Raw genomic sequence first — 26,237 nt, 5'->3', positions numbered from 1 at the left:
CCAGTCCCTCCCTGAAGCTGGACCAGCCTGGCCCCTGCCAAGATTTCTGCCCTCAGAGGACATGCCCCCATCTGGGGAAGAGAAAGGTCCGGGTCACTGCTGGACCTTGCCCCCAGCACGTTGGCCTCGTCCATGAGGGGAAGGCCCCTCCGAGAGCCCAGCCCCGTGCCCCTGCAGACCGGAGCAGGGAGGCCACGCTCCACCCTCTGTCCCACCCGACCCTGTCACCCTCCCGCCGGCCCACGGCCCACGACAGGAACTATAGCACCACCAGCCAGGGCCCTGGGATCCATCCCTACTGTGTAACTTCAGGAAAGTCACTCCCTGAGCCTCAGGCTCCTGTGTGTAAAGCAAAGGGGCCGGATCAGACACTCTGTATCAGTCTGTTTGGGCTGCCATAATAAAATACTACAGACCAGTGGCTTAAACAACAGACATGCATTTCTCACAGTTCTGGAGGCTGGAAGTCCAAGATCAAGGTGCCAGTGAGGTTGCTTTCTGGTGAGACCTCTCTTCCTGGCTTCCTATAGACAGCGGTCTTCTCACCGTATCCTCACATGGCCTTTCCTCTGCGTGTTCAGAGACAGAGAGAGAGAGAGAGAGAGAGATCTCTGGTGTCTCTACCTCTTCTCATAAGGACTCCAGTCCTATTGGATTAGGGCCCCACCCTTATGACCTCATTTAACCTTAACTACCTCTTTAAAGGCCCTATGTCCAAATATGTGCCATTGGCGGTCAGAGCTTCACCATATGAGTTCGGGGGTGGGGCGGACACAATTCACATATAGCAGGGACCTGCCAGGTCTGACAAGCTATAACCTGTGACTTGGGGCACACGGAGAAGGCTGGATCCTCCAGCCATACTCATACGGCATCTGCTCTGGGGGCTGCCAGAGCCCAGCCCTCTGCTGCCCCCTCTTTCCCCAGGACTGCACGTGCCATTGACCTAGGAACTTCTGAAGTCCCAAAGGCAGAGCAGCCCCAGACAGGCTATGCAAGAGAAGGGGCAGGGACATGAGCATCTGAGAGAGAGACAGAGACAGAGAGACAGGGAGAGAGAGAGGCTGAGAGGACACACGAGTACACAAAGTCAAGGAGGGTCCACCGTCTACAGAAAAAAATCCCACAGGGCGGCCCTGAAAGCCCTCATAGCTGAAGCCTCAGTATTTACCACATGGTGGGTGGTTAAGCCCGTGGACCCAGGGGGCTGGGAAGCCTGAATCCAGGCTCTGCCTCCTTCTAGCTCTGTGACCACGGGCAAGCTCCCTAACCTTGCTGTGCCTGAGAGTCCCCATCTCTACCATGGGAGCCACGGCACCTGCCTCAAAGGCTGGTCGTGAGGCTTGAATGAGCAGAGTGCCGGGCAGAGGGAAGCAAGGCTGTTAGGATCACTGCCTTCCCTCACTTGATCCGCAAGGTCCCCATGGTGCACCCTGCCATCCACATTTCCTGGGCGAGTGTGACAGTGTCATAGTAGAGCAGGCCCCACTGTTAGACCTGCGCGGTCTCCTAGGAGTTTCGACTCGCCCAGGAAACAACAAGAGTCGGAAGTCGATGCAAAACGCAAGAGGTTTATTGAAGGCCGGTGCACCGGGGTTCCTTGGTCCTCACGCAGGAGGTCGAAGAAGGAACCCTTTTGGGCGCGAATATGTCAGTTTTATAGGTTCCCACTTCCCCGTATGTAAATTATAGATTTGGTTGTGTTCTCCTGCTGATTGGTCCCGGCTTAGGCTCGGACCAGAGAGGGAACTTGTCCCCAGCTGCCTGATTGGTCTTTGACAGACACCTTTTTTACATTTTGTTATCTCCCTCCTTCTCCCCAGCTGTCTGATTGGTCTTTGACAGACACCTTTTTTACATTTTGTTATCTCCCCTCCTTCTCGGAAGGGGGCCGGACATCCTGGAAATTCACCCATTGTCTAAGAAGCCCCTATTGTCTGGAGAGTTCTTAATCATTAGCTGGAACAATGTCCCTCGAGTCCCACACCACGATCCTACCAACTTGGTTCAGACCTGAGCCCCATCACATATTATGGTAACTTCAGCTCTCCGCCTCAGCTTCCCCATCTGCAAAACGGGAGGATGATAACTGCGGACCCCTGTTAGGATTGCTTTGAGACGTAGAGAGAATAATGCGTTGAAAGCACTGGGTAAAGTGCCTGGCGTAGAGTCAGGGCTTCGTAAAACGTTCGCTGTTATTACTGGGCCCTTCCTCCCAGAGCCCCATCTGGCTCACCCTGTTCTCCCTCCCCAGAGGTCACACAGCAGCCCAGGTTTCGTGGGGTGCTCATTTTGCTCCTCCACCGTGTGGCCAGCAGGGGAAGGATGGGCTGGTGGGACTGAGGATGGCATCACAGAGGATGGCTAAGTCCCTCGCCCTGGGAGAATCCTCGGGAAGAGGATGCAGCAGCACAGGCTGTGGAGCCTCTCCCTGGACCCACGGCCGCCAGAGCCCTCGCGGCCCGGGTGCTTGGGTGAGGGCCCGCAGCTCCCAGCAGGTGTCTGGCTGCAGAAGCAGGGGAGAGGATGGCGGGGCCTCTCTCCAAGTCCTCTCTTCCTGGACACCCAGCCTCAGGCCGTCTTCTCCGGGCCTGGCACCAGAATGGAGGCCACCTGGCATTCATCGGGAAGGCAGACCAGGGGACGCAGGACAGGTTGTGGAAGAGGAGAGGAGACAGTCTGGGCTGAGGCCAGAGAGAAGTCTTCCATGGGAGCCAGATCCCTGCCCCATCTGCTACTACCCCAGCAGCAGCCACATTGGGGGATGAGGCCTTGACCTGGGTGCGCACAACAGGGTCGCTTGGTCTTAGGATGTACAGTCGTGTATATCTCTACCTTGAAGCCCCTACCCTCCAGCCCTACCCCACTGCTTCCTCCAGCTTCAGACTGCTGCCTGCCCAAGGGGCCACCCACCCACCCCCAGGACCAATGAGCCTCATTAGGTTCCACGCTGGGCCCTCACTGGAGCCCAGCTCTGCAATCTCTCCCCTCCAGTCACCCCAGTACCCCCCATCTCATCTGTCCATCTTAGGGGCCAAGAGTCTCTACTCGGTGTGCAGCTGCCACTCATCCTGGCCTTCTTTGTGAAGAGCATCCTTCCTGGCCCCAGGGAACAAAACTGGGGGTTGGTCCCTGAAGACACAGGGTCTGGGGCAAAAGGCACCGTGCAAACCTCCACCTTCCCTGACAGCCCTCATTCAAACCACATGACAGGCACCAATGGAGTCCCCAGGCAGCTATAAGAAGGGGAGGCAAAGAGATGATTAAAAAAACTTGAGGGACATGGCAGGTGGGCGAGGTGAGTGAGGAGGGAGAAGAGAGGAGGCCTTGTTGCCAGGCAATCAGGCCGGTTCAAGCCCTTTCCAGGCTGTTTGCATATCAATGAACATCCTATATTCAGCACCAGGTTTGGGCCACCCACCCAATGCATTCCCTCCAAACCTCCATCCTCCCTCAACTGTGCTCACGAGGCCTCCCAGCTCTTGGGGCTCAGCCTGGCTCTCCACTGCCCAGCTGAGGCTCCAGGGGCTTTGGAAAGAGCAGAGTGGTGGCAGCTGCCCACACTGGATAACCTCACACAGGGTGCAGTCTGCCCCTGGCCAGCCCAGCTCCCCCACTACCGCTGCCAACTGAATGCCAAGTGCCTGCCCTCAGGGGTGGGACAGGGGGGCTGGATGCACAGACAGGAAGCAGCACAGCACAGGCAGGGGCCAGAGATGAGCCCTAAGCCTCCCGCAGACACTGGGACAGTCAGGAAGGCTCTTTGGAAGCAGTTAGTGGACCAGAGGCCGGTGGACACGCACACAGGCCCTGGCATGTTCACCCCTGTGCAGGTGAGGTATATAGGCCCCGCTCCTGGTCCACATCTGCACACACAGGTGGCACCCGCAGGAGAGGCCATCAGGGTCACACTAGTGCCCACCAAGCTGGAGGGAACGCTGCCCCAGGCCTTGGAGGTGGCGACCCCAGAAACAGTGATTCACCGCTAATAACCCACTTACCCTCCTGAAGCTGAGTGCGTGCTTACGACCGTTTCTCAAGCAGAAGGTGGCGGCCTGGAGGTGTGTCTCCAGAGCCAAGTTCAGGGGAGGGAAGGGGCAGGGAGGACGGGGAACTGACAAGAATCAGCAAATGAGAGAGTGTCCACCTGGCCTGGACCTGGAGGCCACAAAGTCCCAGGGTTTCATTTGCATGTGAGAACAGTGGAGGTTTATAAGAGAGGAATGATGGAAAAGAAAAGAGAAAGAAAGGAGAGGTGAGGAGATGCAGAAGGAAAGAACAAGGGAAGGAGGAAAACCAGGGTGAGAAGACCAAGGCCCCCTCTTCGCCCTGCGCTCGGCTCCCTCCCCAGGAACGCCTTGTGGCCTCGCCTTCACACCCCCAAGCGGCCCGTGGGGAGCGGGCGCTGAGCTCTCCCCCGGTTTAATGAACACATCTCCCCTTCTCTAATTAGGCGGAACAAACAACTTGAACCAGAATTTTTATTTCCCAGAAAAGCACACGCCCGGACACAGTAAATATGTCATTAATCATCATTCTGGGCGAGGAGCGCCCTGGGTGCGGGGAGCGGGCAGCAGTCAGGGGCCTAATTAGCTCGGCCCCCGGCTCCCCTCCCACCGGCCCTGCACCCCTCAAGTAGATCAACCTGAGGGGTGCCTGCAGAGTAAAATTTATGTAAATGCCCCTCGTTAGCACCACGGAAAAGTAAAGAAAAAGAGAGGGGGAGAACAATACGATCTCCCTCCCTCCCCAGCCCCGAGGTCTTCTTTTCATCCAGGAAATTGTTGATTATCGCTTGGTTATTTATAGACGCGGGAGGTCAGCAGAGCCGGAGCCAGCAGGTTACGTTGGTGCGGCCGCAGCTCCCTGCTCCGGCTGGGCGGGGCTACACCGCCCGCGCGCCAAGCCCTACCCCCGGGGGCCGGCCTCCAGGTTAGCGCCCTGGCCCTGAGGCTGAGCTCAAGACCCTTACCCCACCGGCTCCTGGGACTGACCGTAGCACCCTCCCCCAGCCCCTCTCCAAGATCCCTCTGCCCAGGGCTGAGACCATCACCCCACGTCCCAGGAGAGAATATGGACGGGAACAGGCCTGCGCCCAGGCCGTTCTACAGCAGAGGAGAAACAGGCCGGGACTACTGCCCTGCTCTGCAGATCTCTCCGGCATCTGAGTCTGGCTTTGTCTACAGCAGGACGCGCCGTTCTGGACGGAAGCTCCCGTCCTGTTCTCCTAGTGTTGGAGGGTACTGAACTGAGGACCTAGAGGCAGGGTCCAGCCGCCTGCATGTCACTGCTAAACTCGGAAGCTACTTAATTATCTAACTGTTCCCACCTTTAAGTGGGGATCACACCACCCGGCTTCCAGGTCCTCAGGAAGCTGCAGTGGGAGGGTCATGGGCTCAGGGCTCACCATTCTCAAGTGCAAATCCCAGCCCTGCCCAGCAAGTTCCTGACTCACTTTGAACTCAGTTTTCTCTTCCGTTATTTAGGAGACAAGGCTCCCTTCCTTCCAGGGTCCTGTGAGGATTAGAGAGGATGTCATGGTTATTTTCAGGGAGGTTTTGAGGAAGTAGAGTCTGTCCATCTATTCCTTGGCTCCAGTCATGGCAAAGTAAGACTGCATCCGGCACCCCCTGCTGCAGGATCAAGTTCCTTCCTGGGGTGTACTGAGCAAGTCCAGTCTCCCCACCTTGTCCCCTGAAGTGACCTTCCTGCACACTGCACCTCCCCAGTATGCACCCACCTTCGTGGGCCACCAGGGAGCTCAGGGTTCGGGGCAGTAAACGGCTGCGGAAGTAGCTGGAAGGGGGCTCAGAGGAGGGAGGGGGTAGCGGCAATGATGGGAAACAGCAGCTGTGAGGAATGACCTCGTGGTCACGGGGAAGACAGGAGACCTTTAGGCTTGCGTTAGTTTCTAGGGCCACGGTAACCAAGTACCACAACTTGGTTCAAACAACCAAAATGTGTTGTCTCACACTTGTAGAGGCAAAAAATCAAGGTGTGGGCAGGGCTGTGCTTCCTCCAAAGGCCCCAGAGGGAGGATCTTCCTGCCTCTTCCAGCTCCTGGGGGCTCCTGGCTTCCTGCCTCTTCCAGTTCCTGGGGGCTCCTGGCTTTCCTTCCAGTTCCTGGGGGCTCCTGGCTTCCTGCCTCTTCCAGGTCCTGGTGGCTCCTGGCTTTCCTTGGCTTGTGACATCATCATTCCAATCTCTGCCTCCTTCTCGCCATGGCCCCCTTCCTTGTTTCTCCCTGTGTCTTTTCCTCCTCTTACAAGGACACCAGTCACTCGATTTGGGGCCCACTCTACATCCAGGTTGATCTTGTCTCAAGATCCTTAACTAATTACTAGTTACTTAACCAAGTTGTGAAGGCCCTATTTCCAAATAAGGTCACAGTCTGAGGTTCTGGGTGAACATGAATTGGGGGGATACTATTCAACTCACTCCAAGACCCTCTTACTTATATTATCACCAACTTGAAGTGAGTTTGGTCAAGCTCCGTAGCCTCTCTTGATCACACCTGTTTTCTCACCTGTCAAATGAAAGACGATGGCATCTGTCCCGCCTGTGGCTTGGTCTGAGCTCTAATGAGGTCAGGAAGTGAAACGATTGAAACGTTGAAAGGGTTTGTACAGGTAAAGTAATGAAATGGTCAGTGTGCGTTGATTCTGCCCACATCCCTCCCAGCCCCGCCCTTACCCCCACCCCCCAAACTGCACCCCCTTCTACAGCCTGCGGCATCCCCAGGGGCCACAGCACCTGCATGTAGCCCCCCATCTCAGAGCTTCCTGCAGACCCAGAGATACCCCCAGACCAGAGGCAGAATAGTCACAAGTTCATTTCTACATAGAAGCTGGTTTCCGTCAGGCCCAGCCTGGCTTCTTTTATGTGTCAGGGTGGGCAAGTCCAGGCTGATTTTCACACATGCTGGAAAACTTTCCAGTTCCTTGTTCCAGCCGAAGCCCAGCACGCATCTGGGCCAGGGAGCCAACGGTAACCCCTGGCTCTGCATGGAGACGGGCTCCCCTGGGTGTGCTGAGCTGACCCACCTCCATCCACAGGGCTCCCTCCTCCTCTCCAAGACTGGCACGTGACCCACCCAGGCCACCCCAGCTGAGTGACAAGTGACAAGGGCCTTCTCTCCCCCCGCAGACCTTGCTTCGCGACGGCAAGCGTGAGAGCATTGTGAGTACCCTCTTCATCTCCCCCGGCGACGTGGAGAACGGGCAGAGCATCGTGTGCCGAGCCACCAACAAAGCCATCCCCGGAGGAAAGGAGACCTCGGTCACCATCGACATCCAGCGTGAGTACTGACCCAGCCCTCCCCCCTGCCCGGAGCACGGGTGGGGGGATGTAGCCAGGCCAGAGCCATACCCCTGCAGGAGGGCTGGAGACAGGACCTGGGTCAGTCAACCCCAGGGGCACCCAAAGGACCATCTTGTCCTTCTTCCTGTCAGAGATGAGGGTGACAATCTTCTTAAAAACATCACTGGGGACTTTGCTGGCGGTCCAGTGATTAAGACTCTGCGCTTCCACTGCAGCGGGCACGGGATCGATCCCTGGTCAGGAAACTAAGATTCCACCTGCCACGCAGCACGGCCAAAAAACAAACAAACAAACAAAAGAAAACATCACCGATGAGGGTCCTTTACAAGCGACCAGTTGAAGCCCCATTTCCATACCTGTATGAGGTAGAACTTCCACACCGACAAATAGGGTGGTCAGCCGTGGCAGTGCCAGCCCAGCCGGGCGGCCTCACACCCTCCCTTGGAGAGGAAGCCAGAGCAGAGGTGCTGGGAGCAGAAGGGGCACCCAGGGCTCCAGAGTGGAGGCACGGCACCAGGCCCTGTCTTGGCAGCGTCGGTCAGGGAGAGAAGAGGAAGAGGAAGAGGAATCATCGCTCAGTCAGCTCGTACTTTGCCCGTATTATCTCATGTAATCTTTTTATTTATTTCTTTTTGGCTGCATTGGGTCTTCATTGCCGCGCGCCGGCTTTCTCTAGTTGCAGCGAGCGGGGGCTACTCTTCGTTGTGGTGCGTGGGCTTCTCATTGCAGTGACTTCTCTTGTTGCGGAGCACGGGCTCTACGCACACGGGCTTCAGTAGTTGTGGCTCGTGGACTCAGTAGTTGTGGCTCGCGGGTTCAGTAGTTGTGGCTCGCAGACTCTAGAGCGCAGGCTCAGTAGTTGTGGCGCACGGGCTTAGTTGCTCCGCGGCATGTGGGATCTTCCCGGACCAGGGTACGACTGCGGTCCCTATCTGGGAAACCGAGGGCCCCCAGGCCGCACGGGTTTCTGAGGTGGGCATCCAGCTCTCCAGAGCCCACGCTGGGAACTCTTCTTGTAGACGTCCACACCAGGAGCCCTCAGCCAGGGTCAGTTATTACGACGAGCATGAACAGTGACACTTTAAATCTCCTCCAGCATTGCATTCCCAAAGTCCCTAAAGGAGACCCCTGAAGGTCTAAAATCTCTCTACGGTACCCGTCGGCCTCCGCGAACAAAGGTGAGCTCAACACAGGGCCCCAGCAGCTTTGCTCTCCATACTGGACTGACTTAGGTTGGAAGTGTCAGCCCCCGGAAGTCAACTCTTCTTCTCTTAAACCCCCCTCCCTGCCACAGAGCATGAGGCCACCATGAGCTGGTGGCTTTGGTTGGAGTCTCTGAAGGACAAGGCCAGAGCTGTAGGTTGGCATTTGTTTCTTCCTTGCCATTTTACTCATTTTAATTCAAATCCACCTAGAAACACCTCCCAACAGCCCTGGCTCATCTAAGTGTCTGCATTCTGTGCTCCACGTGGCTCTCCAGGGATCTGGGGTCTGCAGGGGCCATGTCCTGGGGCTTCCAGGGCCCGCCTTGGGAGCCAGAGAGCAGACTTCTCCCAGTGTCTGGAATCCTGGCAGGTGACCTTTAGGTTCCAGAGGGCGGAAGAAACTGTTGAAACCCTCACATGGGCTTGCTCCGGACACCTAGACACAACAGCTGAGGCCTTGGAGAAGGTTTTGTATTTGCCATTTTGACCAGCTGTTAACACCCCCCACCCCCACCTGTACCAGGCAGAGGACTCTGGCCAGGTCTAGGACCAGGGCGATGGGAGGGAGGCCCTCGCTCTGAGGGTCATGTAAGTTCAGGGTCACGCTGAGAGGGATGCCTCCCTCCCCAACCCCAGTCCAGGCCTTGGCTGTCCACAGCCGCCTGCTTCCTCCATGCAGCAGGCGTGGCATCTAGCAGCAGGCCCAGCTACGGAAAGGAAGCGAGATGCTGGAGGATGGAGTGGTCCACATCCAGAGAGGCTCCACCACCCACGAGCCATGCGGGCCTAAGCTGGACACCTCACCGCAGACATGCCCGTTCCTTGTCTGATCTGATCGAATGACATCCGAGTTCTCTTTTCGCCCTGAGATTGACCGTGAATCAGAGCTCTCTCAAGATACAAGCCAAATCTGAGAGGAATGAGGGTGGGAGACACAGACATCCAAGCCTCCTATAACAGGCTGCCAGTCGTGGCCACTGTGCAGCGCCTCCCTCCTTCGCCCACCAACCCCCCAGCTGGTCAGGAGACCTATGCCAGCCACGGAACCCTCACAAAAGAACCACCTGGGCGGCTCCTGGGCCCTGGCAGGAGAGACCCAGGGCAAGGGGTGTTCCTGCTTCCTCCAGTCCGCTATCCGTCACACAGCAGAACCTCTTCTGTCAACAAGAAAGTCATCATCATGACAACAGCCCACCAACTACTAAAACACATTCCTCTAAGCACACTCTAATGAGATGATCAATTTACCAGGGCACGCAGATGACAGTCTGCACGGGAGGAGGTCGCCGGCCTTGCCAGGTCTCTGGACTTTGCTGGCCTTCTTTCCAGGAACAACTCAGCCACCTGAGGGGGGAGGCATCGGGAATGAGGTCAGGCTGAGGTTGAGAACCCAGGTGCCCGGTTTCCTAGGTGGGCCCCGTCCAAGGCAGTCTAGCGTCGTGGTTAAACCCATAGCATCCTTCCTGGTTTGAATTCTGGCTCTGCCACTTACTGAGTGATGCCGACCTGGTCATTTGACCTCCTTGTGCCTCGGTTTCCTCATCTGTGCGTGGAGGTAGCAGCGCTTGGCTCACCTGCTGGCTGCGAGGATTACATTAAACCATTCGGGTGGTGACCCTAGCACAGCGCCCGGCACCTGTCAGCTGCTGTTACCGTGCACAGTCCTGGGGCTGCAGCTGCCCCTCCCCGATGCCCCCAGCCCCGACAGGGGGAGGTCTGCATCCATTTGTCCCCTCTCCTGAAGGTGTCTGCGTGCGCCTGCCGAGCAAGAGAGCATGCTCTCGCCACGCCCTCCCTCCTGCTCTCCCCCTGCCCGCGCGTATCCCTTTGTTCATTCAGTAAGCATCCAGCTGTTCACTGTGGACACCACGGGCTGGATCAGAGCTGCCTTTCCAAACCTGCTCATTTTCTCAGTCAACCAAGAAGCAACGAAACTCAGCAAAAACACATTTGTTGTTTGTTTCCCTTGGTCTTTAGATGTTACCCAACGGAAGACAAAGCCCCCAGATTGAGTAATGGGAGAGAAAGCTTAACACCCCCAAAGCCTTGCTACATCTGGACTCTGCGTACAGCTGCCAAGTTGCAAATGGATGTGCTGTACAATCACTGAATCACGGAGTTTCTCACCCCCTCCTCGATGTAATACTTCCCCTGAAAACACACACACACACATACACACACACACACACACACACACACACACGGGCAGGTTGCTGATGGAAACACTAAAAGACTCTCAGCTGTGACATCTGTTCAATGCGATCTCAGTTCCACCAGCTACATCAAAGCTGCCCCCTGCAAGTTATTCAGCTGACATCACAAATGGGATTAAAATCGTGTTTAATAGTTGGATATGACATAAACTATTTATACCTCTGGAGCCCGGTAGACTACTGAGAATTCACATCCTGCGCGTGCAGAGGAGAGGGGTGGAGAGACGAGCACGGGCACCTCTGGGCCTCGGGTGGAAGCACAGGTGAGACTGGCAAGTGTGGAAGCTTCCCAGGGCCTGTTCGCTGGGGTACCGAGCATGTTGCAGAGAGGTAGGGAAGCTGCAGGAGAGGGGTGCTCACAGGATAAACTGGGAAGGGCAGCTCTGTGGTGGAGGAGGGGAGCAGGCAGTCCGAAGGGGGTCCTCCATCAGGTGTGCGCCCCATCTCCCTGCCACCAAAGCCTCATCACTTTATAAAGCACATCCAGGTGAGGGCAGACCTCCTGGAACTACCCCGCAAGTTCTGTGGCGGGTTTCTAGAGGCCATTGAACTAGCCCTGGAAGCCGGTGGTCCTCGGCTGGGTGGGCCGGCATCAGGGTGACGGGCAGAAGCCGGGGAGAGGCTGCAGGGTTCTGGGGGTGCAGCTCTCCTGGGAGGTGTGGGGAGAGCTGTCACGGAGAGTCCTGGCCACACATCTTTGGGACCACTGGAATTACGCTTTAGAAACCAAGATTGAGATCACTGAAGTACTTCCCCGGTAATTAACTCTCCAGAAAAAGGCAGACAAGCCAGCTGTTCCAGTAGCAGAAGCTCGTGGTCCCCAACCAGAACCCGGGGATAATGTGGGGAGAACAGCCCCAGCTCAGTCCACCTGCTGCTCAGGAACCGGCGTTCTCTCCCGTGTCTTAACAAGCTGTCTGCAGACCCCAGCACAGCCCCTGTGGGTCATCTCCCTGGGCCCGGTGCCCCAGCACTGGCAGCTTGAGCACCAGCAGGGCACAGGGAGGCCGAGTGGCCAAAGGATCCCAACTCCGGGGTGGGTGAGCTCCGTCCACAGCTGGGCGACTGCACAGATGACTCTCTGAGGGGCTCGGGGACCACCCTGCCGTCTCAGCCAGGAGCTGGGCCAGGCGGCTGGGGTCTCGCTCCCCCGGTGGTGCCCTTCACATGCACGCAGAGGGGTCAGCATTTTCTCGATGGTCTCTGAGAAACCGACCTCCTCACTTCTTTTTCTGAAAATGGGCTGAACCCCTGGAAAGTTCTCATGCCCTTCCAGCACATTGCCGTGCTTACTGGTGAGGTCGGGCTAGAAGACATGGCCGCGGGGCCTGGCTAGGACGCAGGGACCAAGCTGCCCTCTTCACTCAGCCTGGAGCCGAACTCCAGCCGGACCTCCAGGACCCGACAAGGAAGAAGGGCAGGCACTGGCTGTCATCGCCCCTCCCCTGAAGCGCAGATGCCTGGGGTGCTGGGGCCTGGGCGCGTGCCCAGGAGCTCGAGGATGCCCAGCTTTTCGAGCAGGTCCCGAGGCTGCTTCCCTGGAGCTCAGGAGGGCCAGGCCGCCTTGGGGCCTCTCTCTGGGCTGATTCCCCGCCTCTTATCTCTGCTGTCGATCCCTCCTCCTCTTGTTCCCATCTCTAGGTCACTCCGCGTCTGTTTCTCCCTCTTTTTTCAGTTTCTCATTATTTTGTTTGGTCTTTCTCCCCAGCACCCTATCATTTTCTGTCTCCATCTGTTTAGTCTCCCTTGGTCTTTCTGCCTTAAGTCTAAATTTTTTGTCTGATTGTGTGTCTCTGTGTACATGTCAGTCTCTCTCTGAACCTGTCCATCTCTGCTCTCTGCTTCTCTGGGTTTCTGCCTCTTTTTCTTAGTCTGCCTCTGCACTTTCTCTCTCTCTCCCTCTCTCTGTCTCTCTCTCTGTGTGTATGTCTCCCTCTCTCTATGTCTCTCTCTCTCCCTCCCTCATCTCCATGTCTCTCCTATGCAGGCATCTCTCTGCCTGTCCCCCCCCCCCTCTTCGGCACGGATCTGTGTGTCCCTGTGTCTCCCCGTCTCTCTCTGACTTCTGTCTCCGCTACCTCCGACCATTTCGCACTTCAGAGCTGGGCTTCTCGTCATGTTGAGTGAGAAAGACGAGCCAGGCCTGGGGAGCTGAGGGCTGGGTGACACCAGTCAGCACTCAGCAGAGATGATTAGGCTGATGAAAGGGTGTAAATGCCACTTTCAAGGCAACATGCACCAGAACCTTTACACAAAGAGACACGAAACAGATACTTCAGAGACAGAAAGTTAGTATTTAAAGGGGCTTAGTGTCCACATCCCCCTCTGGCCTCTGCAGCCCCTCTTCCCACCTCTCCTTTCTGCAGTGGTTAGTACTCCCAAAGCTGGAAGGTGGACAGTACGCTCTGAGGCCCAGGCAGCCCTGCTTCCTGGCTGACCGTTCGTTTAAACACCGGCCTTGAATCCACAGCGGGAGCCCTGACCCCACCGCCAGACGGCCTGAAATCCGGCACTTCCAGGGAGGGAGGGAGCCCCCTGCCAAGGCCCCCAACTTTCTGGGGACCCCCAGGGGAGTGGCTGCTCTGAGAGTCCCAGGTGGTGGAATCACTGGCCTTTACCCTCATGTTCTCCCGGGGATTCAGCCCCCAAACCGTGAACGCAGCTCCCCGTCTGCAAGGACACCCCTTTCTCTCTGCAGACCCCCCGCTTGTCAACCTGTCGGTGGAGCCACAGCCAGTGCTGGAGGACAACGTGGTCACGTTTCACTGCTCTGCAAAGGCCAACCCCGCCGTCACCCAGTACAGGTAAGAGCCCTGCTGGGGAGGCCCAGACCGTGGCGCCCTGCACACCCCTCCTTGTCACAGGGGCATCACCTGTGGTCCTGGTCGGTGCCTGCACGGTGCCTGGTCCACTGTGGGTGTGCTCAGCACACCCGTTCACCCCTGGCCAGGTGGACTTCTCCTTTCCTTCATGAGCACACACTCCCCTCCTCTGAGGCAGAAGATTTCACTCCTTCTGTTTGAACAGCTTGTTTACCCCTTATTTCTGAAAGGAGGGAAAGAGGCTCAGGGAAAAAAAGCTGAAACAGCCAGGAGAACGAGCATGATCAATCAGCATCTGGATTCTAGTCCTGTGCTCACCAAACCGTTCTCCTGGGGGCGTCGGGTCTCCGGGGCAGCCAGCCCTGAGCGGCGGGTACCCAGAATCCATCATACCCGCCGCCCCTGTGCAGCCTTTGCTCACCACACTGATAAAAGCGTCACTTCTTTGCGCACGCCTGTCTTTCCCTGTGGACTGAGCTTCTTGAAGGCGGGCCCGCAGTTCGGTCACCTAACAGTTCTCAGTGGAGCACTTGTGCGGCAGGCACTCGGCGCTCCAGGACATTAGCTCGCAGACTCCGTAAACACGTAGAGCAGCCCTCTCTGGGCACCCTCCTGCCCGGGCACCATCACCACCCAAGACTTCCAGACACAGAGCGGCCTCAGAGGTGCTCCGGGGTCTGACTCAGACACTCCCCTCCTTGAGGCATCTGTGCAACTCACCATAGCCCTCACTCTGCCCCGTCCCTTCCCCCAGCCCACACCTCATGGAAGAGCCTGGTGTCGCCTCCACTGTCGAGATGGGCTATGAAGCCCCAGCATGAGCCAGTGCCAGGAATGGTCCCAGACTAGGAAACAAGCCTGCCAGTGGGAGTGGAGGACAGGGGAGATGAGAGGCAGTGCGGCCCCAGCGGGCAGAACTCGAGGAAATGGGCCAGAGGGGCAGCCAGAGATTCAGGCTGGACATAGGTGGTGCCCCTGCAGTGCAGATAATTAACGCTGGAACCGGAAACCCAGGAAAGGCTCAGAGTCTTTATCCTTGAGATAAAGGATGGGAGGAAAACCCATCCGTCCCGTCGATTTCACCAGTCACTGGGCTAGAGGCAGGAGAAAGGGCAGACGACCTTCAGGCACCCTGGAGTCCTACAGCCCCTTAGGTCCAGGGGGCAGGTCTGGTTTGACTGGGACAAGTGACAAAGGTGCAGAAGGAGATGCACAAAGAGTCTCTGTTTTTTTCTGAGCTTCCACCCTGCACCTGCAAGACCTGGGCTCCATCCACAGGTGGGCTTCTCTCTGTTGTCTGCTCTCTGCTCGCAAGCACTAAACACCGGCACCATCTGCCCAGAAAAGACCTCTAACGCCAGTTTCCCTGGGCAGGCCTTCTCTCCCACTGACCCCCCCCCCGGGCAGGCACACCCACATTCACCCTCACATCGTTGACAATAATAAGGTATAAATCTACGTATGGAGAGGTCATCAGAAAGCAAATGTGGCAAGATACTAACAACAGGTGGATCTAGGTGAAGGGAATATGGCAGGTACTTGGGCCATTCTGGTGACTTTTCTATAACTACAAAGTTATATTTAGCTTCCAAACTAAAAAGTGAATGAGCCAGGACGTGCGGGTTTCCCCAGGCTCTGGGCACCTGTGGTTCCCCTCCATCCGCATCCTTCCCTGCAGCTCAGAGCCTGGGTCAGCTCATCACACACAGAGGAGGAGCCAGAGGTTCAGGCAGGCCCCCTGCAGATATGCACCTATCCTTACTTGCCACCTTTCCTCCTGAGCTTCCGATTAGCCATAGGCCCCAAAAAGGCTTTGGTGCGAATCAGGCTCCCTCCAGGACTCCAGAGGCTCTCAGGGAGCCCTTCTGGCCTCCAGAAAAATGTGGGAGAGCTGGGGTGGCCCGGGAGGAAGGGGGTGCAGGGGCCATGGCAAGCGGAGGCAGACGTCTGTGCCCACCCCCAACTGGCTCAGCCCCTTGGCCTCAGGAAGGGCTCACCCAGCAGGCAGATGGTCCTTCTAGACGTGGTGTTGGGATCCGAGAGGAAAAGCCTTGAGCAGATCTTGGCATGTAGGCACATCGATTTTTCCCAACTGACTTTGACAAGACTAAGGAGTCTTTGTTTCTTAACTTCCTTTGGCCTTATTGCTTCCTCCTGTTCCGCATAAGAGGCTGTAATCTTGGAAATTAGAGATACGCCCTCGTCCACCCCAGCACCCAGCAAGGGGCCCTGGGGGGGGGGGCAGGGGAGCCCATCCAGCTGGACTCAGCAGTCACTTCGGCTGCCCCACTGGACCAGCGGCCCCGGGGCGAGCAGAACAGGCCCACACGCACCTGAAGCGCATCTCTTCCGGCCTCTCTGCTCCCCTCTGAGGCTTTGAGGGCCACCCCACCCGGGCAGGTGACAGGGCGGGTCCCACCGCCCAGAGTGAAAGGCAGGGCTATTGAGAACAGCCTGTCAGCCTTGACACACCAGCCTCCCGATTGTGTGATATAAATAATGAATCCTCTTACATTCGCTCTCGCCAAATTAGACATTGATTGGGAAAGGTTTAATCTGACGCCCGTCTCGAGGCAGTGACAGCAGCAGTGGCAGCAGGGGCGTAGGTGGGTGGTGGGAGAGGGAAGGGACAGGAGGAAAGAGGAGAAGGAGGAAGTGAAGCTGGAAAACAGAAGAGAGATGGGAGGGGAGACGGGAGCGGGCGGGACTTGCATCCCAGGCTCACCCCTGGTCGTGTGACCAGCTGCTTCAGTGAGTGGTTTGAGCTTCTGGAAGGGATGCCTACGAGGGACTTTCTGGTGTGGGAGGGGAGTAAACATGGGGAAGAGAAAGACTGGCTGAGTGGGATGTGAGCAGGGCACTGTGGGGCGCCCCCCAAGGCTCTGCCCCACAGCTGGCCTCCTGTGGCCCTGGGAGAAGACGGCATAAGACTTCCTTCTGCCCCCCCTTCACCTCCAAGGTGGAGACGGGCCCTGGGGGCTGAGAGCCGCAGCCACACAGCCATCCGGCATCCCTGAAGTCTCCCTTCTTTGGCTCTGAGAGGGCAGGCCAGCCTGCTCTGGGGAAGAGGAGACCCGTGTGGCCTGGACCACTGGGCTCCGGGCCTGAGGATGCCCCAGCAGCTCTGAGATCCTCAGGGCCCCAGTGGCGGAGCTTTCGCCCTTCTTACACTATGAGAGGACCCAGACAGGTGGGGAGAAAGCCCCCTTTGCCCCAGGAACCCCCCAATAATGGAAGAGGACTGCCCAGCAGAGCCTGCTCGCTGGGGCCAAGCCCACCCCTGCCCCAGCATCTGGAGCTGTGGGCAGGCAAGAGCAGGGGTCCGGGCAGGGCAGGAGGGGCTCACCTGCCTCCCCCCAGCCCAGCCAGCTGCCTGCCCCACCCCCCAGCATCCCACCGCCTAAATCTTCACTGCAGCAGGGTAGATGGAGTAGGGGCTGGACACCGACCCCCGACCGTGTGTCTGGGACTGAACTCAGCCACCCCAGGCGGGAGCTGTACCTGACTATTAAGTCTGGTCATTAAATTAAAGTTAGAGATTGAAATGGTTCATGAATAATTCATAATAGTTTGTTGGGAAGCTCCTTCGGCTCTCGGGGAGCTATGGTTCGCTCTGTTGTTAAACTATAATTGTTATTATTAATTGTCTTCTGAATAACGACCCCATGTTAATTTGAGATAATAACCGCATGGTGCCAGCCTGATGCTCCCTGCTGTGCCGGGAGACGGGCAGCCTCCGGCCAGACGGGCAGGCTGAGTGGGGGCCGGTGGAGGGAGGGGCAGGAAGGGCAGGAGACGGGCCTCTGTGGCCCCAGGAAAGGCTCCAGGAATGTGGTTACAGGGGACTGTGGCCCCAGGGTAACGACTACAGGGCCAAGGTACCTGCCCAGCTCTGGTAAAGACATGCACCCCAAAACAGGCCTGAGCCACAGTAGGAAGAGCCTGGTCGGAAGTTCTGTGATTTTAAAAAAGTCTTATCCGCAACAGGAGTAAACCAGGGGAAGCTCTGAACTCTCTCTCCTAAGGCATCTGTAAGGAAACCCCAGCCTCACGCACACAGGCACACCCCCCACCCCACCCCGGCCGCACTGCCCCACAGGTAGCAGGCTGCCCAGCTACCGGTCCAACACAGTGATCACCGCCCCTGAGCCGGGTCCAAGACACAGATCAGCCAATTGGCCCAGCAAAGAAGTCAGCACAGCTGTCTTCCCATCCCCCCTCCCCCGCCCCCATCAAACCAGTGCTGATGGAGCCCAGGCCTCTGAGGGGCGGAGCCTGGGTGGGAGGCAGAGGCTGGGCAGGAAACAGAGCAAGTACCATGGGGCAGGCTGAAAGGACTTTCAGAGACAGAGGGACACCATGAGGGGACCGCCCCCCTCCCCGCCCCCAGGGACAGGAGTCAGGACAGGGGGGCGGAAAGAGCTGACCGAGCTGGGGAGGGAGCAGTCAGGACCACTGCTCATACCTCTCCATCAGCTTCTTGCCTTGTCTGGAAATCAAGCTTCCAGAGCCCCACGCGTGTGTGCAGGAGTGCGTGTGTGTGCAGGAGTGCACGCGTGTGTGGGCACACACCATTAGACCTGGGCCTCTTCGGTCATGGATTTGGCTTCCTTCTTTTCCAATGTGGCCCAGGACGGTCCCCTGCCACCCCCGAGAGAGCTCAGAGCAGCAAGAGGGCCAAGCGGTTTGGGGACTGACAGCTGGGTTAGCCATCACCTGGCCCGCCAGGTGCGCTGACCCACTGAATAGTCAACCCACCTTCCTCCAGAATAACCCACTAGTCGAGTGCTGCCGGCTGCCTGGTGACCCACGGACCAGAAACCACTGCCCCCGTCACCAACCCCACACCCCTAGCCCTGGGAGTAACCCCTCTGCAGAGGGTTCCCCTGAGGGACCGCTCGGGGGCCTGCCCCACGCCGCCCCTCCCTGGGCCTCGTTTTTCTGCGGGATGGATGCGTCCGGCTCCCAGAGAGAAGAGCCCCCCGGGCGGGAAGGACGCCCTTGCCACCGGAGGTCCACATCAGCCCGGGCGCCTGCGTTGCAGGTGGGCCAAGCGGGGCCAGATCATCAAGGAAGCCTCCGGGGAGGTGTACCGGACCACCGTGGACTACACGTACTTCTCCGAGCCCATCTCCTGCGAGGCGACCAATGCCCTAGGCAGCACCAACATCAGCCGCAATGTCGACGTCTATTGTGAGTGGCTGTTTAGGGGCTTCCCGGGCGCACGCGCACTGGCTGGGCGCTGCTCGCGGCAGGGGGAACCGCCGTGGCCTCGTTGCACGTGACATAAGAGTGCCTCACAGGCTCGTAATCCGTGCGCTTTACGAAAAGCTTCCCTCGTGTTTATCTCCACCCTCATAGTCACCGAGGGAGGGGACCTGCCTGGCGGTCCAGTGGTTAGGACCCTGCACGTTCACTGCCGAGGGCGCAGGTTCAATCCCCGGTCAGAGAACTAAGATCCCACAAGCCAGGCGGCGTGGCCAAAAAAAAAAACTACTAAAAAAAAAAAAAATCACCCGGGGAGGCTGGACTTCTTCTTCCCAGTACCCAGATGAGGGGATGGAGGCCCAAGGTCACGCAGCGAGTAAGTGGCAGAATGAGGACTGAAGAGGGTCCGCCTCTCATCAGGGCCTCCCCCTCTTCCCCAGTGGCCAGGAAGGGACCCTCGGGGAAACAGCCCACAGCTGTGGCCACAGCGTTGCGCATCAGCTCATCCACTGCCCTTTACAGATTTAGAAGCACTTTTGCAAACTTTATGCCTGACCTGACCGCCCCCTCGCCCGTCCGGGCCTCAGCAGAAAGTGCTACGACTCCCTTTTTGCACCAAGGGACTCATCTGGGTCTCCTGACCCTGATTTCACACCTTCTGCTCCCTGAAAACAGCTGTCTGCACACCCTCCCGTCATCACCCCTGAAATCCCAGGGCTGCACCCACTCTGGGAAGCAAGGCTTGGTCTGCAGGGGACTCGGGTTAGGGCGGGTGTAGGGCAACAGAGCCAAAGGCCACCTGCTTGGTGGATTGAAAAGGAGGTGGGGCGGGGCTGGACTAGAGAGTAACCTGGGAGGGCGGCCGGCGCGGGGGGGCACCTCCAGGAGGCCTGGCCTCCCCACTCCTTATCTCAGAGCCCTGCAGTGGCCCTGCAGGGCCCTGGGTGGGCCCAGGGAGCTCGGCCAGACGCACGGGTACCTTGACTCCCGGTCACAAGGCTGAGGCCTGCAGGAGGTGGCCAGTTGACTTGAAGGCAGACACAGAGAGATTCTGGGCTGGGGGAAGGACCCTCTGCCCCCACACTGGGGTCAGGGGGGCTTCCTGGGACCAGGACAGAGGGAACGGGATGGGAGAGCCCTTGGGGGCAAGTCCAGGCAGAAATGGGACCAGAGCCGCTTTTTGGGGCTGGTTGGTGCTGCCAACCCCCATGGTGGGCCCGAGGGAGGCTGGACTGGGGGAGAGGGGTCTCCTCCTTACTGCCCAGACCCGGGCCCAGACCGGTAGAGGACTGACGCGGAACGGAAGGCAATGGGCCGGAGTGGAGGGTCGTGGCACCAGTGGTTCCCCCTCCCCCAACCAGAATGGGGCAGGGGAGGCAGCAGCAAGGAGGGTCCCCAGAGCTCCCAGCCCACGAGAGCCCTGTCTCCTCCTTCCTCCCATCGCAGTCGGGCCCAGAATGACTACAGAACCCCAATCCCTGCTCGTGGATCTGGGCTCCGACGCCGTCTTCAGCTGCGCCTGGACAGGCAACCCGTCCCTGACCATCGTCTGGATGAAGCGGGGCTCTGGCGTGGTGAGTCCGCAGCTCAGACCCTGGAGGGCCCTGGAGGGGTGCGGGGTCCACAGTCCAGGAGGGCACTGCCTCCCATGGCCCCTCTCACTCTTAGACTGGGGACGTTAGCCTCCCATGAGAACTGAAGGAAGGAAGGCCCCAGAAGGAGGAGAGGGAGCCCCAGGTACCCACACGTACCCACCTTGGGTCTAAACACATTCAGCCGTGCAGTTCTGCTTTATCCTGAGCCTTGTAAGGAAAGCAGGTGGTCCCCAAGATGCTGGGGCGAAAAGTCACTAGAAAGGCTTTTTCGCTTGCCCCAAATAGTTGTTACCCTTTAACTTTGGGGTTAAGCCTTGCTTTCTTCCTGTGTTCCCCTTTTAAAGTGTATGTGTTCTTTAGTGTGCCTAGGAGTTTCAGACATCCCTCCTCCCAGGAGGACCAGTGAGAGCCTTGGGCAGGGAAGCAGGGGGAGAAGCAGCAGAAAAGTGGCTTCTGTGTGCCCTACTGTGTGCCAAACACTGCCCTGTCCTCTGAGTGTCACTGCGCCCATTACAGGGATAAGGAGAGAGCCTCCAAGAAGATAATTAACACCCAAAGCCACACAAGTAGGCACCGCTGACGCCGGGATTCCCACTCAGAGCAGCTGTTGCCAAAGCCTGTTTTCTTTTCATCACGCCAAACCTCATCCCAAAGGGATATTGCAAATGACTCAGGAAAGACAGATCTGGGACCCTCAGAGATGCTCAGCGGCAGGATAGCTTCACCCCTGGCCAGCCTGGTACAGGCTGGTTGGCAGACCCCCTGGATGAGGAAGCCCTGGGGGCCCCAGCCAGGGAGGCCCCCTCCTTCTCTCTCACCCCCGCTTTGCGTTCCCACCCTTCAGGGCTGCCGCTGGGGCGGAGCTGTTTCAGCCTCACGGGGTGCTCTGTGCCGTGGTCTCCCGCACCCGCCAGCCCGCCGGGCACACTGTGTAAGAAGACTTCCGGCTCCCACCCCACCCCCTGTTGTTGCTGAGATGCTGGAGACTGTGTACCCTGCCACCCGGCCTGCCTCTCAGCCTTTCTGGTTCTGAGACAGAGAGCGTGGCCACTGCCCTCGGGGTCTGACCCTCCCCACTCCTCCTAGGTCCTGAGCAATGAGAAGACCCTGACCCTCAAAACCGTCCGCCAGGAGGACGCGGGGAAGTACGTGTGCCGAGCTGTGGTGCCCCGGGTAGGGGCCGGGGAGCGAGAGGTGACCCTAACTGTCAATGGTAAGACCCCACTCATGCCAGGGCAGGGCTGGAAGGGGGCCAAGTGGGTCCCTGGTGTTGCCCCAAGGGGCACACGTGGGTTCTGGGCCTCACATCCACCTCCAACTGTGGGTCCATAGTGATTACATCCACCTGTTCCAGTCCGTGTCAGAGCCCAGCCCTGGGGTGACAAAGGACCTGGGTGGTTCTCTGGTCACCTCCCTCCTCTGTGTTCCTTCTAAGGGGTCTCAGCCCTGAAAGTGATGGCTGATGAATTTATTCCTGGCCAGGAAAAAGAGTCCGAGAGCTACTGGGCAACCAACATAGATCCCATATCTACGCTTCGACCATGACCTGGGCCCCGGTGGAGAATTTAAGGGGGCATCTCCATGACTCCTCGTCTGCCTCTTCCCATTTTTAGAGCCACTCAGTGAGGAAGACCTGCCACCATCCCCACAGGGCCAAGTTCAGGGGGTGGTCCCCTGAGGGCAGGGAACTTGTCTTATTATACGTAATAAGATCACCACAGCAGGAGAGTATTGCCATCTCTCTCCAAGAACACAGTGTGAGTTACCAGATGACTGGTACATGAGACATTCAGGGGACGGGGCCTGGTTGATGGGATGTAGGAGGTCCCAGAGAAGCTGGGACCTAGCTCAGGTCAGACCCGAGAAGGCTGTGGCACCAGGACGGAAATTCGATGTCCCTGCCTTTATGTGTGCGTGGGCCACGCCGGCAACCGACGCAGCTGGTCTGAGAGGGTGAGGATGCTAAGACAGCTCCCTCTGTGTTTCGAAACGTCCTCCTTCCGCTGGGTTTCGGTTTCCTTGTGAGGCCTCTGCTCCCGCATAGTCTGTCTCCCGATCAAGGCTCTGAGCCCCAAGAGGAACCAAGCCACAGACCCACGTCTGTAGGGCCTCTGCTTCCTGTTCCAGACCAGGGCCCTAGTGAGGGGCTGAGCCAGGGTCCAGAAATCAGCCCAGGTGGCACACAGCTTCCTCTAGTCTCTGCTTTGCTAGAAACTAAAACCAGCTTGGTGCGGTCCCCATGAGCCAGCCCCCTCCATCTCTTTCTTTGCCTCCCCCCTCGCCAAGAGTCGTGGCAGCCCCAGAGGGAGGGTGAATCTGCTGAGACCCCGGAGCCGTCTGTCCAGGGCAGATCCCTGACTCGGAAGCCTTCCTGCCTTTCCTACGTGTCCCCAGGACGCCACCAATAAATTGGCGCTGCAGGGCTAAAAATAACAGCATCTGATCGCACCTCCATATATCCATGGCAACATGGGCTGCAGCCTTTTCCTGCCGGCTCCTGTGTCTGACACTCGGCTCAGGCGCTAGCCCCTGGTGAAATCAGCGGCCTCCCCGGCTACCCGCCACCCGCTCTGGGAGGGCGCTGGGAGTCGTGCTGGCCCATGACTACGGCCAGCTCTGCTCCGATGGCCCTGTGACCAGCCGGGCTGGGGACCCTCAGACTCACGTGTGGCCCCCGGGGTCCCCAAACCCGAAGCTTTTAAATGAGCATCCTCATTGCTGGGGAAAACACGACGGATAAAGGAAGGACTAAAATCCGTTGTCACTTTAGACTTCCAAGCATTTCCCAACAGGGATTCAAAGCGGCTTCTTGAGGAGGGAACGCACACCTCAAAGGGACACTCCTCTTGGATGGGACACCCCAGCCTGGGCCCTGGTGTCTATCCAGGGTTTAATCTGCACTCTCCAGGGTCGTTCTTTCCAACCCCCCGCCTGTGCCTCCAATCCTCTGACACAAGCTCCCCTAGGCTGCCAGGAAGAGAAACACCCAAGAGGTTGGAGTGAAGCGAGGAGGCAGTTTGCTTGTTTCTGAATGAGGGTCATCATGCCCTGAGGCAGGAGGATGCAGGAAGTGGCCCACAGAGAGGAGCCTGCCAGCCGGCACGTGCGTGGACTTGGGAATGGACTTGTCTATACCTGTGTCTGGAGAATAGGTGGGGAGGGGTGGTGAAGCCCTTTGGGCAGGCCTGGACTAGGCTGAAGGAATCAACACTATGAACAAATCCAAAATGAGATGAGGTTCTCATCAAAATGCATCCCGGCCGGGAGATGACTGCTGGCCATCGCCCTTTGGGGAATAAACTGGCCCATGATTTGGCTCAAACCCGGGATTTGCAGGAAGGGGGAGATAAACCGTACTACTGCTGTGTTCTGCCTCTCCCACCCCACTCTACCCTTACCCCGATTCCTGTTTTCTTTTAAGAAGCCCTTAAATGTGTATGCATTTACCTGATCGTTTTTAGAACAGCTGATGACACCGGCCCCCCCCCACCCCAGGGAAATCCTAGCTCCTGGGGAGTGAAGGGGAAAAGGTTTTACAGGATCATCACTTTCAGCCCGCAAGCGCCAACCAAGGTCCTAAAGCATGAAGCCTTCCTGGCCAAAGGCTTCTTGGAGCTAAGGTTCCTAAGAGAGGAACTCTGAAGGCCCCCTGAGGGTGGAAGCCCTTATCTTGAGGGTCCCTCATGTCTGCCTCTCCCATCTCCAAGACGTTTCCCTTCCCAGCCTAAATGCAGTCATTTGGGTTAGTTAACAGGCAGAACTGGCCAGGAAGCACTGCTGGAATCCTGGTGGACCCTCCAGGCTGTCCGAGGTGGTACATGAGCCAGGTGTCCCCAGAGACATCCATAAACATGACCCACGCACGCACGCACGCCCGCCCGGGCGGGATAGGATAATGTCAGGGTCAGCTTTGGAGCTGTGGTCCCACCTGGGCTGGCCAGGTATGTATGTGGCGTGCAAAGCGATGAACTAAGGGATCTCCTGAGACACATGTGAGATGAAGTCCGTGAAGGTGCCCAGCCCAAGCCATGTATGCCAGGTGGGTGGGGGGGTGATTCCCCGCTTCGCCGCTTCGTGGAGGAACATCTTTTACTTCCCTTCCTGCCTGGTTTTCCTGTCCTGCCGAGGACACCGGTTTGTTAGGCAAGCGCGCCCTCTACTGGAGATACAAGGGAATGGTTTGAAATCCAACAGCTGGCTGAGGTGGAGGTGACATTACATTCCTTCCTCCCTGACACCTCCCCCACTCCCTTCGCAGTGTACCGCCTTCTTCATAAAGGTTTCCCCACCTGCCGGGTAGAGTTCTCTCTCCTGTGAAGTCGGTTAGCACTTTGCCTGGTGCTCACCTCCCCACCTCCTGTGACAGCTCTTGATGTCTCTGGGCGTCCTGACCTAGAGGCACTCACTCATGATCCCTTGAGACGTTTATGACTGAAGGTTCATCTATCTCTGAGTCCCCTGTCTCGCCCGTCACCTTGCATATACAGGCCTCCAGTAACTGTTTGCTGAACGACTGAATGAATGTATAAACTTCTGAACTTGCCAAGAGGGGCCCAGCCAGGGCCCACCCCCTCCCGAATCCCTGATGTGATGCTGTCTCCCCAACAGGACCCCCCATCATCTCCAGCACCCAGACCCAGCACGCCCTCCACGGGGAGAAGGGCCAAATCAAGTGCTTCATCCGGAGCACGCCGCCACCCGACCGCATCGTGAGTGCCCCGGGGCGAGCAGGGAGGGCCAGTGGCACGGCCCCCAGGCTGGGCAGCCTGGTGGGTCATCTGTGCCTGCAGCCGCTCCACCATCCGGCTGGTCAGTCTTGCCTCTGCACTGCCTTTCCCCGTCGGGGGAAACTATTCCTGCCTTGTGTCTCTTGGAAAGGCATCACGAAGACAAAAATCACGGGCAGTCTCCTTTCTCAGGACAGGCTGTGCTCCTCGCCTGCGGGTGTATTTAACTCTTCTCTGCCTCTCAGCTGTGTGCCAACACAAATGGTTCCGACCAAATTCTGCATCTTGGGGGCAGAGGGCAAGTGAGGGCAGCAGAAGGGGAAAAATGATTTCTTACCTTTCCTGGGTTCAAGGCCAGCCTTTAGCAAAGTTGCAAATAGGATGCAGCTTAGAGTCAGCAGACCTCTCTCTGCGCCTCCACAGCCCTCCTCTGCTTCGATGCCGTGGAGAGTGCTGCCCCAGTTAGCAAGTTTCCCTCTGAAAGCGTCACTCCCTTCTCCCCGCCCCTCCCCGCAGTGCAGCTTGGGCCGCCTGACGGGCTCACATGTAGCCCTCCCAGATATTTGCATTTGTAGAAGTGGGGGTCTCCCACCCAGGTTCCGCTGACACTGGTAGAAGCTGGGGCGGGAAAACAGAGAGAGGTGAGCATCTCCCCGCACTGTTGGGTGTCGGGGGAGGGGTGGAGACACTGTTGTCTGCAAGCCCAGTGCCCAGGCGGTCCTGCCGAAAGGCCGCCCAGGTCCAGTTCACAGGGCAGTCTCACCTTTCCCCAGGGCGGCAGCACCTGAAGGGGCGTGGGAGGCACACGCCAACAGCTAAGGTGTCACCCTGTAGATGAAGTCCTTGTTAGAGCACTGGTGCGTTACACACCTCCTCAGGCATTCAGTTCATTCACTGTCTGAGTCACACAGAAAGGGCAAGCGTCCACGCGTAGAACTAATGCCTACGCCTCCCTCTTCCCTTCACTCTAATCTTTTTGAAGTGTAAGTGTAACACGTGCTGGTGTCGATAATATCCTGTTCACTACTGAGCATAGTCACACTGTCTTCCTCTTCGTGGAAATGGAACTCTAGGCCAGGGGTTCTCAACCTGGGCAGTTCTGCCCCCAGGGGACATTTGGCGACACCTGGAGACATTGTAGGGTGCA

At 57.9% G+C, this 26,237-nt stretch overlaps 1 protein-coding gene and 1 long non-coding RNA gene across 7 annotated transcripts in view; one reads left to right on the top strand and one right to left on the bottom strand.

Moving 5' to 3' along the window:
- Positions 1–26,237, top strand: part of KIRREL3 (kirre like nephrin family adhesion molecule 3) — a 550,312-nt gene that overhangs the window by 505,139 nt on the left and 18,936 nt on the right. For all 6 annotated transcript variants that reach the window (XM_060304276.1, XM_060304275.1, XM_030840897.2 and 3 more), the window contains 6 exons: positions 7,147–7,297; positions 13,437–13,542; positions 18,605–18,753; positions 20,215–20,342; positions 21,450–21,576; positions 24,972–25,072. In XM_060304276.1, the coding sequence (XP_060160259.1) occupies positions 7,147–7,297; positions 13,437–13,542; positions 18,605–18,753; positions 20,215–20,342; positions 21,450–21,576; positions 24,972–25,072 (762 nt within the window). The remainder of the gene's footprint in view (positions 1–7,146; positions 7,298–13,436; positions 13,543–18,604; positions 18,754–20,214; positions 20,343–21,449; positions 21,577–24,971; positions 25,073–26,237) is intronic.
- On the bottom strand, positions 456–25,541 carry LOC132597722 (uncharacterized). The gene is made up of 3 exons (XR_009564989.1): positions 25,428–25,541; positions 9,774–9,869; positions 456–569 (listed from the first exon to the last, which is right to left on the bottom strand). It is a non-coding gene; the product is annotated as an uncharacterized lncRNA (long non-coding RNA).

Source organism: Globicephala melas, chromosome 8, assembly GCF_963455315.2.
Source record: "Globicephala melas chromosome 8, mGloMel1.2, whole genome shotgun sequence".
NCBI lineage: Eukaryota > Metazoa > Chordata > Mammalia > Artiodactyla > Delphinidae > Globicephala > Globicephala melas.
Note: the sequence above shows the minus strand (reverse complement) of the source record. Positions and strands in the feature narration are given on the sequence as shown.